At 39.5% G+C, this 13,029-nt stretch overlaps 1 protein-coding gene across 1 annotated transcript in view; it reads left to right on the plus strand.

Annotated features, from left to right (window-relative positions):
• The window catches only part of LOC137502406 (uncharacterized), a 64,898-nt gene that overhangs the window by 27,299 nt on the left and 24,570 nt on the right, over nt 1-13,029 (plus strand). The window contains exon 5 of the mRNA XM_068229484.1: nt 11,632-11,714. Coding sequence (XP_068085585.1) covers nt 11,632-11,714 — 83 coding nt within the window. The remainder of the gene's footprint in view (nt 1-11,631; nt 11,715-13,029) is intronic.

A 13,029-nucleotide genomic window follows, 5' to 3' on the forward strand; every position in this document is an offset into this window, starting at 1 on the left:
TCCTGTAGGTGATTACATATTTCCAAATTTAACGAAATTTGTGAGGGCAATGCTCTGTTTACCACATTCTTCTGCTGCAACAGAACGGGTCTTTTCTGCTGTTACTATGAATAAGACCAAATTGAGAAACAAACTCCAATCCAGTACGTTGAATGGACTCCTTTTAACAAAGGAGAAACTAAAACATTCGTCTGCCCAAAATTTTCATATTTCGAAACAGCTTCTTGCTTTGGCAAAGTCTTCCAAGACAGCCAACATTTGATTATTGGTATGAAGATAAAAGGCGTGCATGCGTGCGTGTGTGTGCGTGTGGTGTGAATATTCAACTGAAATGCGTGAAAATATTTATAGTGTTTATATGATTAACATAAATGTCTATCAACTCGTAGTTAGATTAGAACTGGAAGTCTTAGGAGGGTGGTGACTGAGATTGCAACATTTCTGCTTTCCATCATATACATCAAAAGTGGTAAGTTCTCATTATTATACATTTCTAATTTAATCAATGATTATTTGTGATAAGCATACTTTGTTTTATATACTGCCTTTATGAATATTCCCACTCTTTGTGCGAAAACAAAATTTAGTACTTTTCTTCGTAATCTAGTACCTTTTTAGGGGAAAATTTAGTACGAATTTTTTTTGTCTGGTGGCAACCCTGAGCCAGGTGCTTTTTTGACAGCTGCCATCCGAAATCTTGCATCGTTAACCTCAGTGCTGCCATCTTAACGGCACAAAATCTCAAACACAACGCATCGTTAACCTCAGTGCTACCATCTTAACGGCGCTAAACCTAGCAGGCACGTGGTGGTAGGCAATTTCCACGTGCTTTTTTTGACAGCTGTCATCCGCCATCTTGCATCGCGAACCTTAGTGCTGCCCTCTTTATGGTACTAAATCTTATCGTGCTGATGGTGGGTAATTTAAAATCCACGTCCTATTTTGACAGCTGTCATCCACCATCTTGCATCGCTAACCTTAGTGCTGCCCTCTTTACGGCACTACCTTTGCAATGTGGTGGCGGCAATTTGAAAATTCCACGTGCTCTTGTTAGGAAACAAACCCACGTGCTTTTTTGACAGCTGACAGCAGTGATCTTTAATCAACAGACCATCGTGCTGCCATCTTTATGGCACTAAACCTCATCATGGTGGTGGGTAATTTAAACTCCATGTGCTTTTTTGACAGCTGTCATCCGCCATCTTTAATCAAGAGAGCACCGTGCTGCTATCTTTACGGCACTGCGGGCAGTTTGAAAAATCCCGTCAGCTGACATCCGCCATCTTTAATTAACAGAGCATCGTGCTGCTATCTTTACGGCACTGCGGGCAATTTGAAAAATTCCGTCAGCTGTCATCCGCCATCTTGCATCGCAAACCTCTGCTGCTATCTTAGCTACTTTTGAAATGTGGTAGCGGATAATTAAAAAATTCTCCGTGCTTTTGTTTGGAAAAACCCACGTTTTTTGACAGCTGTCATCCGCCATCTCTAATCAACAGATCACCGTGTTGCTATCTTTATCGTAGTAGAGGGCAATTTGAAAAATTCCGTCAGCTGTCATCCGCCATCTTTAATCAACAGAGCACCGTGCTGCTATCTTTATCGTAGCAGCGGGCAATTTGAAAATTTCCGTTAGCTATCATCATTAAAGAGTAAAACTTTAGTGCATTCGCGAACCCAACCTCTCATCTAATGTCTTAAAGGAGACTATCCTTAGTTTACGACAAGATGCCCTTCCCGACGCTAATTAGCACTTAGAGGCTACTACACAAGATAGCATCGGCTGTTATCGTACCTCCTCCACCTCCCCCTCCTCTCCCTCCTCCTTACCTCCTCCTCCTCTGTCAAGGCATAGCTTTATCGAACGTGCATTGCGAAAGCAAGAGTGTGCAGTGATAACGTTATTGTACATGTTTAGAATTGAACACGTACTACCGTTCAAAAACATATAACTAGAATCACATACTATAGTTCGATGTTGTAGAACACTGCATTGCAAGACTAGAATCCAACACTGTTCAGAAAAAAAAATCTTTTCTCAACATACTTACTGAGCTGCTCTTCTAAGACGATAACATCCTTACGAATCTGCTAAACACCTTCTTTCTTGACATACTTACTCTGCCTCTTCTTCTTCTTTGAGTATTTTAGAAGAAAGAGTGGGAAGGGGATAAGGTAATACCTAATCTAAAATAAATATGCCAATTCTACATTATTTGTTTACATCTTGTGTGTACAAGTTTAATCTTGCTGTATTATTTTCGCTTCATATATGTACATCTTACAATGTCGGTGTACCTCACCCTTCATAAGTAATAATGCAATTCTGCTAATTTTTATATGTACAAGTTTAAACTTAAATTATTCGCTGTACTACGCTCTCAGCGTACCTCTCCCTTCTTAATATCTTTATACAATAAATACAGTAAATTGTGATGTAAGACAGCTTAGCATATATATTACAATGTACACAACTCTAGCATAATATTGACACAAACACACACACACACACACCTGCTTCATATGAAGTACTACCTATCAATGCTACTATGCCCCCAGGCTAGAGTGTTGGTAGAATTTGTTTGGAATGACAAACCGTTTGCAATCGTCATTATTAAGGGCTACCTTACTAATTAAATGAGTGTACAACTGATGCTTCTTGCTTCTAATAACAGCCATTTGCTTATGTAAAATAGGTGGATTACTATTAATACAATTTTTATAATTTTCTAATCTTAGCTGATTCTGAACTACATTCTTTTTAATTCCTTTCAATCTCTTTATTTGTAGTTAATTTAAGAGCATTATGCAATATGATTTGGATTTAGTACCTACAAATGAATCGATAATATTTCCAGCACATTCGTCTTTCATTCTACCTAGAACTTTTTTGTTTACTGTACGTATGTATGTTTAGTCCTCAGCCCGAAGGCTGATTGGATCCTCAACAGCTCCGCCATCAGCTGTCATAAATGGCCTAGGCATCACTGAAGAGGCGTACTAGGGAAATGAGGAGTGAGGTAGTTTCCCGTTGCTTTCCTCACCGAGCCAGCCGTTGCTATTACATATCAGTCTGCCAAGCCCACTGAAATGCATGCACCAACTGACCCTATGAGCAACATTTTCACACCATTCATAGCAGGGACTAGTGGTAGATTATAATGATTATTTTCAGGATAGTTACTAGTATCAAACCTACCTAAGTCTGGCTTTATATCATTGTAATAGTCATCAGTTTTGATTTGGTAAATGAACGGTATCTGTGTAGAGCAATTGCGCATTATGAGCGTACTTCATCATATAATCGTAATGGAATTCATACATCAGTGTTTTAGCTAATTCAAGTACAGCAAAGCCAACGTAGGTAGGTTTGTCGTACTTAACTTTAACATGATTAATCTGTATAATAACTAAATTTTCATGTATAATAGTACAGCTATGGAAATTCGGTTTACTTATTAAATGGTTAGCACCGCACCTTTGCTTAATATTTTCCCAGTTTGTAATCAATTTTACATCGACGCGTTTGTCAATATTTTCCATAGTCTTACCAAACACACTGTTATTCATGAGCTTGTGGAAATCTTTCTCAAACTCGTTAACTGCACTTGTTCTCAAATCATTGTTGAGACCGATATATGGCTTTAGCCACGGTAACCGATTGAATTCTGGTACGCGATGAATTTTGGTTAACTTCAAAGCATGCTGCAAACAATGTTTTAAATTCCGTTAGTGAATGACATATTTAGATTTGTCACACAAATTAGCGATTAGCATCTTTGTTGTTGATGTGATGTACGGAGACTTCATATTTCTAGGGCAGAACGGTAAGTTATTATGAGAAGTATGTAACTCTTTAGGATATTGTAAGTCAACTTCAAGGAAATAGCCTTTAGTAGCTTCTAGGGCGTGCAGCTGTAAATCTTTAATTTCGCACTGCGGTAGCCAGCGGAAACCACTTAATGGTAGATGCTGACTTATTGCCTACCCATACTGATCGTTAGCATCAAAATATGCAATATACTGAGATTCCTGACTAGAGTCAAAACTCGGCATGTACTTATTATTTGCCTTATTTGCCTTATTTGCCCACTACACTGACTTAGACCACCTCGAATAGACGATTTTATAAATTGCACCATATCGATATCGGTTAGCAGTTCCAAATTCACTTGCGTGTATTTTAACATGGCATTCCAACTTAACTCAGGTGCTGTAAAATACTGATTTGGAACAGGGCTGTAGGTTTTCTTGCAAACACAGCGAAAATTTTCGAAAACATCAGCTAACAAAAGTACATCCGTTTCTAAATATAAGTCAGAGTATTCGCCTAGCGTTTGAATGTGGAACTGCTCCCAGATAAGTTGTGCATATAAAATAGTCATCATCACTAATATCAGCTGAATTCAGCGAGTTGTAAAATGATTGTTTTGATGGTAAGGCGCGTTCTTCGAGGCGTTCTAAGCAGTTAAGGTATTCATAACAGAGGACACCCTTACGCCGAATCAAATTAAACTGCTCTTCTTCAGGAAAAACACGTCGAATTTCAGTAAATTGTTCTGGCTGCAAATTACTCGAAAGTTTATCAAGGCTACTCGCCATAAAGCGAAACGAGTCGAGAAATCTCAATTTGATAGTATGCTCCTCATCTACTTTTACGCTATTTGTAAATGCAGTGTACCGCTCTTTGTTCTGAATGATTATATCTATTGTTTTCATCTGAAGCTCCAAATTGTGAAATAATAAAATGTGAGTCGTAACCGGATAAGTTATGAAAAATTACAGGAATAAACTTTGGAACTCTGTACTTAAAATTACAGCTATTATGAGCAGGGCATCTGTACAAGCCAGTTAAATGGTCATGATAGAAAACTTTAGGGTCATTTTCAGAACATACGCCATCACAAATACTACATTTTGTAGCACGTTCATGTTCTCGCAACTGAATTTCGGTGGGTAGTTTCATAGGAATGTTAGTATTTAGAATACCGCTAAGACGCACTGCATCACTTTCAAGTCTTTCTAAAAATACTTTAGCAGCATACAGCTCTTACTTTTTAAGCGTGCTATCGTAACTACTTTTGATATAATACGGGAAGCTATACGGGACATGCATGTGTGTAGTATTAGTAAAAGAGTTGTCTGGATTAGGCGCGCATGTGCTGAATGGTTTGAGGATGGCTTCAAAGTCTGCGTAAATAACAAAAGGCACCTACATCTGCTTGTTATAATTCGTAAATTTTAAAACATTATTGCCTGTAGTAGGTATCTCTGTACATACTTGATTGCAATCATTCATAGAATGGTTTGTTAACTGATCTTCAGTTCTAAAATACTGCAAGCATGCGTCGCATAGCCATTTTTTGTTACACCTGTTTTACAACTGACTACCAAGAAGCCTACTCAAATTTTTAATCCAACAAAAGTGACTATTCTCACTGTTTTCGATATAGAGTAAGTTAACATGAGTACACTTCTTATTACATGTATAATACGGAGGACCTACTACAGACTTTTTGTTTACACCATACACAGTAATGCTAATATTATTTAGTTGTTCAAAGCGCTTAATGTCCTTTAACTGCATAATAAATTCTGTACTATCTAAATTTAGTTCTGTTGAATAGTGAGGATACGATGGTGTTCTATTCGCTACATTCGATTTCGCAGGATTTAAAACCGACACAACAGCCCATGCAAAACACGCCTCGTCATTGTTTTGAACGTTCACAACAGCTTCTTTTCGCTGAATCCATGTCGGCAGTTCGATGTACGAAGATCCTCGCAAGGGATTGTACTTATTGATGTTAACTTCTAGATACAAAATATCATCTAAAGCGCACCCTGATTATTTTTCTTGAAATTCCTCGCTCTCCGTTGAAACAATGAAATGTTCGAGATATCCCTAAATACATCACTAAAATAAGTTGACTCACTTACTACAAAATTCTTCGTATTAAATGATTTAATTTCAGTTATTTCACTTTCATCTGTGCTCTTAATATACAACGCAGAAGTTCGAAATTAACCTTAAATAAATTATGATTTGACAATGTTTTGACAAGAAGTTGTTGCACATCCGGTTGAACGCAATTGAAAGAGTTTTCGGTGCTTTGAAATTTCTGACTAATACGAATTATGCAACTAAAATCCTACTTTTAAATGCAGTATTAATTTCTTCTATGTTTGTATTACTAGCACTTCTACAGGCATTTGTTATGCGCATTACTTCGTAAGTGACCCTGAAAATGTGAAGATGGTACATTAGTATTACAGTGTTCGCAGTGTATAGTTTGAAGTTCTTCATTTTTCCTTGGTTTTTGTTACTACAGCTTTCTACATCTACATCAGTATTTACACGCTTTTTTCGCACTACCTGAGGGTTATATTCGCAAGTAGATACCTGATGTACTTCTACTAAGTGGGCTGGTATTGTTCCACATTAGCGAAATACACGCCACAAACTTCACATAAAGCGGATGTTATGCGAGGGTGTTGTGTTTTTATATGACGCGCGATGTTATCCCGTCTTGTGAACATTACCTTACACTGCTCGCAGGGGAACATAGTGCCTTCTCTTTCTTACAATAAAGTGTTTAGTGCAACAAGTTCTGAAAAGAGAACAACCATTTATCAATAGAGATTAGACAAAAGTTGCGATGTTCGGAAGAAACCAAGTTTCAACCTATGGAGGTCAGACATTGCCGCGAGTTTGGAGTTACAAAATTAAATGTAAACGTTATGGAGACACACATAGTTGTCAAGTTCGGAAGAAACCAAGTTTTTACCTATAGAGGTTAGATATCGTAAATTTAAAGTTAGAAGAAGCAAACAGGGAGGTAAATGTTCCATACCTAACAAAGTAGAAGCACTTTTGCAGGTAACGTTCGATGAGGGTGTTGCTGCCTTTGTTAAAAATATAGTAACTCAATCGAGTCGCAAGGTTAAAGACTGGAAAAAACGAAAATTCAATTAATAACGGTTGTATACAGTAACCAGCATGAGGATTCAAGAGAATAACCATTTATCAATAGAGATTAGTCAAAAGTTGCGATGTTCGGAAGAAACCAAGTTTCAACCTTTAGAGGTCAGATATTGTTACGAGTTTGAAGTTACAAGAAAACCTCTTCCTTGTCTCTGCCTTCTAATCCTCCCATCCTACTACAAGCAGGTGAGGCTGCCTGGGTAGGGTACTGGACCTATTCCCAAGTTGTATCCTACGACCCAATAAACAACTAATTATCAATAAAGATATTACTGCCTAAGAGTAGCACATAGTGATGAAGGTTAGTTAGATTATCAACAGAACTGCCTAGCACTAACCACCAGTTTAGGCTTACCTTAAGTTTAAGGCTGCACACTGAAGAATGGTTACTGGAATAATGTAAACAGCAGACGGTGATTTTCTAAAACATAGAAAAAGGAAATCGTAAATAATAATAATAAATAATAATAATAGTAATAATGATCAAAGAATTAATCTTTCCTTTTGTTGTACTACGAGTCGTTAGATGATAATCAGCTTGAATCAAAGTACAGGAATTGTATATGCACACACTTTACACACACACGGAGATCTTCAAACTGGCGTGCGTTTCGCACAGACTACATCCGGTCGACTGCGACTTGTTACTAGGCGGCTATGCAATCAGCATACGTCTGCACTACAGTTGTAACAAAAGTTTATGCACTGATTTTCTAAGCGGTCGGGAGAAAACACACAGGCCTTTAAAGTAAGCAGTAGACTTTTCTTTCTTTGCTATTTGCTTTACGTCGCACCGACACAGATATGTCTTATGGCGACGATGGGAGAGGAAAGGCCTAGGAATTGGAAGGAAGCGGCCGTGGCCTTAATTAAGGTACAGCCCCAGCATTTGCCTGGTGTGAAAATGGGAAACCACGGAAAACCATATTCAGGGCTGCTGACAATGGGGCTCGAACCAGCTATCTCCCGATTACTGGATACTGGCCGCAGTTAAGCGACTGCAGCTATCGAGCTCGGTAGCAGTAAACTGAAGCCCTTCTTCCTTCCCGTGGTAGTATTCCAAAAATAGTTGTTAGCTGGAAGCGACTCTAAGTTAACAACAACCCGCCGCAAAGAAAAGGGGTATCGTCTACGGTATCCCCTACCGGATCGAACCTGCTAGAAATGCCGAGCGTCGGAATTCAGTCTTTCAGGTGTTCTACCAAGCACCTTTAAATACTACCAGACTAAGCTACAGAATCGAACCTGGAGACGCCGAGGTGCCGGAATTTAGTCCCTCGAGAGTTCTACCAAGCACCTTTAGACTGAGCTACAGGATCGCACCTGCTATGTTAACAACACAAGACGCCGAAGTGTCGGAATTTAGCCCCTCGATAGTTCTACCAGTAAATCTACCGCCATAAGGCTGAACCACCGGACTGAGCTAGGATCGAACTTGCTTTTTTCGGAGACGCCGAGGTGTCGGAATTTAGTCCTACCGAGCACCTTCAAATACCACCGGACTGAGCCACAGGATCGAACCTTTTATGTTAACAACACGAGGCTCCGAGGTGCCGGAATTTAGTCCCTCAAATGTTCTTCCGAGCACCTTCAAATACCACCAAACTAAGCCAGATTCGAACCTAGAAACGCCGAGGTGCCGGAATTTAGTCCTTCAAAAGTTCTTCCGAGCACCTTCAGACTGAGCCAGGATTGAACCTAGAGACGCCAAGGTGCTAGAATTTTGTCCCTCAGAAGTACTACTAAGCACCTTCAGACTGAGTTAGGATTGAACCTAAAGACGCCGAAGGGCCGGAATTTATTCCATCAGAAGTTCTGCCGTGCACGACCAGACTGAGCTAGGATCGAACCCGAAAACGCCGGGGTGCTAGAATTCTGTCCCTGAGACGTTCTACTAAGCACCTTTAGACCGAGTCGCCAGACTAAGACAGAATCGAACCTGTTGTTCTAAGCTACGAGCACGCTGCTGCTGTTACTTTTGACGCAGGCTGTGCGCTCGCCGACTTGATGCAGCTCACTCTAATACAACGTTTTAGTCAAACACATCCCTGATATTTTTCTAACCCTGTGCCGGAACTCCAGGGTCTGCTTATTCTAAACCCGGTGCTGGTACATACCTAATCGCAAGGGATAACGCCCGAACTACAATGTAAATTCTAGTGAGCGGCTAGCTTCTTCCTGCCCCTAGTCCTAAGAATCCGTTTTACAGCCGGATGCCCTTCCTGACGCAAAACTAGGATTTTTAGTCGCAAAAACGTGTTGTACAGCCGGATGCCCTTCCTGACGCAACAACTTAAATTTTGAATCGCAAAAGTCTGTCTTACAGCCGGATACCCTTCCTGACGCCAGGACTGGGGATTTTAAATCGCAAGAATCCGTTTTACAGCTAGATGCCATTCTTGACCTAAGGTCTATGATTTTAAATCGCAGTATCTAATGTCATACATCATGAACAGTTGTTTTACAGCCTGTTGCCCTTCCTAACACCATAGGACTGGGCTTTTAAGTCGCAAGAATCTGTTTTACAGCCGGTTGCCCTTCCTGTCGTAAATGGACCGGGATTTATTTACATATCATATGACATCGAACAGTGTCCTTTAACATGGCAAGAGCATGTACTTCTCCTTCACTGACACCAGAATGTCCTGGCTGACACACATCTGCCGCTCATGGCGTCCCTCGTTAAAGGCTTTTACCCACCATACCACCGTCCTGTAAGGCTATGCAGTTTCCCTGCAAGCCTCTTGAAGTCCTTGAGGACACTGTCGTGCTGTACGACCTCTGGCAAAATCAAGCCTGATAGAATTCCATTGTTCCTGTTTCAAAAACGTTGTGACAACACTGACTTAGGTTGCCAGCTAACAAGAGGCTGTGTTCATTACGCCAGTTTCCATGCATGTGATGTGAGGTACATTATGTATACAAGTAACGTGTGCTGTCAGTGACATTATATAATTCCATTGCAGGCGTCTCATCTGCAGTGTTCTCACTCTTATCTCCCGTACTTCAGTTTGCCTTCATTTTCTGGAGTTAATTAAATATCATTTCTGTTTTCATCCTTCTGTGGCCTACTTAATCTTCATATGACCAGTCCATTGAAAATATTTTATGGGTATATCTGGAGAATCGCCTGTTTCAATTATGTTTCTTCTCGTGGAGTTAATATACTGTAGATTATTGTTTAAAGCTTTGTTGTTGTGAACAATTGGGGTTGCCTTTCCGGTATAAAATGTTACATTAAAGTCAATATAATTGTACATGTGTTTGTGGCATATCCATAGATGCAGCCGATCCTGAAGATGTTCATCTGTGAAGAATTGAACCTTGAGATTTTCCAGGGAAGTGTTACCCATGTGCTTTAGAGCCTTGATTTGTTTGCAGCACTTGCTACACAGGACAATGGGAGATTCCTCTCTTTTTCTGGTAGTAGGTTTCAAAATATGCAATGTTAGTTATGATCCTTCAACTTTCATTAGTAGATTGATGAATTAATTTGAATATTGCTCTGTTGATGAAATAATCAATGACATTTAACTAAATGAATCCTTTCACCTTTGCTAGAACTATGGAAGGTTCACTTGTGAGGAAGCAAAATGTCAGGTTTCTCTCTTTCAAAAAACCTGAGAGGTAACATTAATCTAACATTGCATACAAAGTCAAATGTAGACTACTTCAGCTGAATGATAATTTAAAAAAGTTTAGGCTGTTCTGGTCATGTCTGGGAAACATACTAGGTAGTTTTAATCTCTCTGAAGAGAGTCCTTTTAAGACTAAACCGAAACCTGTGGCTCTACAGCTCTGATGAGCATTACCCTGTCATGCGACCCCTGCTCATTCTGATGGCCTGCAGTTTATAAGTCATTGTGTGGTGAAGAAAACAAATTTTCTTGGCCATTAGTCTTGGCTTTTTAGACTATGGACTCTACATCTCTATCAATTAACAACTTCCTTGCTCTTATACAGCCTGACTGGACCAGCAACTAGCCGTCAGAGTCTGATAATAATCTCGAACTTGTCTGAGAATCAATTCTGGGGCTTCAGGGAAAGCGGTGTACTTGCTATCCGAAGAAAACACGGCCAGCATTGTCCTTTATAATCTGAATGTGAATGTTATAAATCTATATTAATAAAGCCTTCACAGATTGTCTAGAGTCAATGAAAAATCCAACAACTGACTATTTGTTTTACGGACTTGAACATGGTAGGCAAGAGATTGACCTTTCTGAGGTTAAGATCCAATGTTTGTCTATCTGACAATCAGAGTCATCTGTGGGAACACAACAAACAAACAAGTGATCAGTCATTTAAGAACACATAACACGAAGACAGGAAGTTGTAGGGAGAGAAGAAAAAAATTGCAGAGGTTATTGTTGTCCTTCAAGTTTTTCTTCTTCCTTTGCTCCCTCTTCCAGTGCTGTCCTCTTTATCTTGTTATAAGTTCCTTTTCATGTTCATGTTGTTCATATAATTTTGACTTGACACTTGTTTGCTTGTTTCCTCTTTACATTGCGAGTATAAATTGATATTTTTATTGTGCAACTATGCAGTTTATTTTGTCAGCTGTCGTGTCTTTTTTATAAACTTTTACTTTTGTTATCTGTTTACTCTACATTTCTTACTTTGTTTTACTTATTTGTTCCTTACAGCCGTCCAGCGATGTTAAGAATGAAATAAGTGTAGATGAACATCCAGTACGTCAGTTGGTCGCTTGCTTCAAAGAAGAAGACAAGTAAGTACAGTTTTGCTTAATTAGATTTTATACCCCTAACCCTCGACAATATGATTATTTGCTATTTATATGTTGAGTAGCTCCCTCTGCAGACAAGAGGTCGAGTGAAGTCCTCGATATCCCAATATCTAGGGTTCAAGGCGAGCACAGGTCCATCCAGATCATTCTCAAATTCTGTCTTCTGTACCTCACTCATGGTCCAAACTTATTGGTTTGATTGTGGCTCGTGAGAAAATTCCACAAAATTGAAATAAGTCAGCCTGTAGTATCTAGTGATCAGCAGGCTGCCTAGTAGGCACCAATCGGTATCTGAGCCAGTACAATGATTATTAATATTACTATCCCAGTTCTTTTCTCTATATTGTAATAGGTGTTTTTAGGGTGTCTGGTTGAACATGACTTTGCTGTTGGCCATTCTTGCAACATGACCAGTCCAGGGAATCAACCTGCTGTGTATTAGGCACTTGATTCTGTCTCTTTTCATTCCTGTGTACATCTTTATGATTCTTCTTTTGAAACCCCTATTTCTTTCATTAGTGACACTTCACAAATACCTTCTTACTGTGATATCGATATTTTTACTGTCATCTTCACTGGCTTGTTAAGTTTCAAAGCCATTAAAGATAATGGCTCGTATGATGGCATAGTAGATTTTTATCGTAGCATTATTAGGTACATAATTTTTAATGTTCTTTCCGGTGGAAGAATAACATCAAAAACCTGCCTGCGCTGAGCTCGATAGCTGCAGTCGCTTAAGTTTGGCCAGTATCAAGTAATCGGGAGGTAGTGAATTGGAGCCCCACTGTCGGTAGCCCTGAAGGTGTTTCTTCTTGGTTTCCTATTTTCACACCAGGAAGATGCTGGGGCTGTACCTTAATTAAGGCCACGGCTGCTTCCCTCCCATTCCCAGGCCTTTCCTATCCCATCGTCTCCAAAAGACCTATCTGTGTCAGGGTGACGTAAAGGAAATACCAAAACAAAACCTGCCTGGAATCTTTCTTATATTTCAAGGCCTGATTATTTGCATCTGGATGACCATGTTCTGATGTACTCAATTTGCTTTCCATACTCAGAATTTCTTCTGACCTTTGAAAATTGGATCTTGGGATCCAGTGGCTAAAAATCCAGCAATGATCCACAATGACTGGTGTGTTATATTCCATCTGTATTTTGGTTATACTTCTTCCCCTCTATCACCTCATTATAAACATTGCTCCATGCAGGTTGGAGATATTTAAGTGTCTAAATGTCAAGTCTTTATTGCTCTCCAACATTTAACTTGGTCTCCTATTGTTCTTTCAAAATCTTTGTTCTT

This window comes from Anabrus simplex, chromosome 10, assembly GCF_040414725.1.
Source record: "Anabrus simplex isolate iqAnaSimp1 chromosome 10, ASM4041472v1, whole genome shotgun sequence".
In the NCBI taxonomy this organism is placed as follows: Eukaryota; Metazoa; Arthropoda; class Insecta; order Orthoptera; family Tettigoniidae; genus Anabrus; species Anabrus simplex.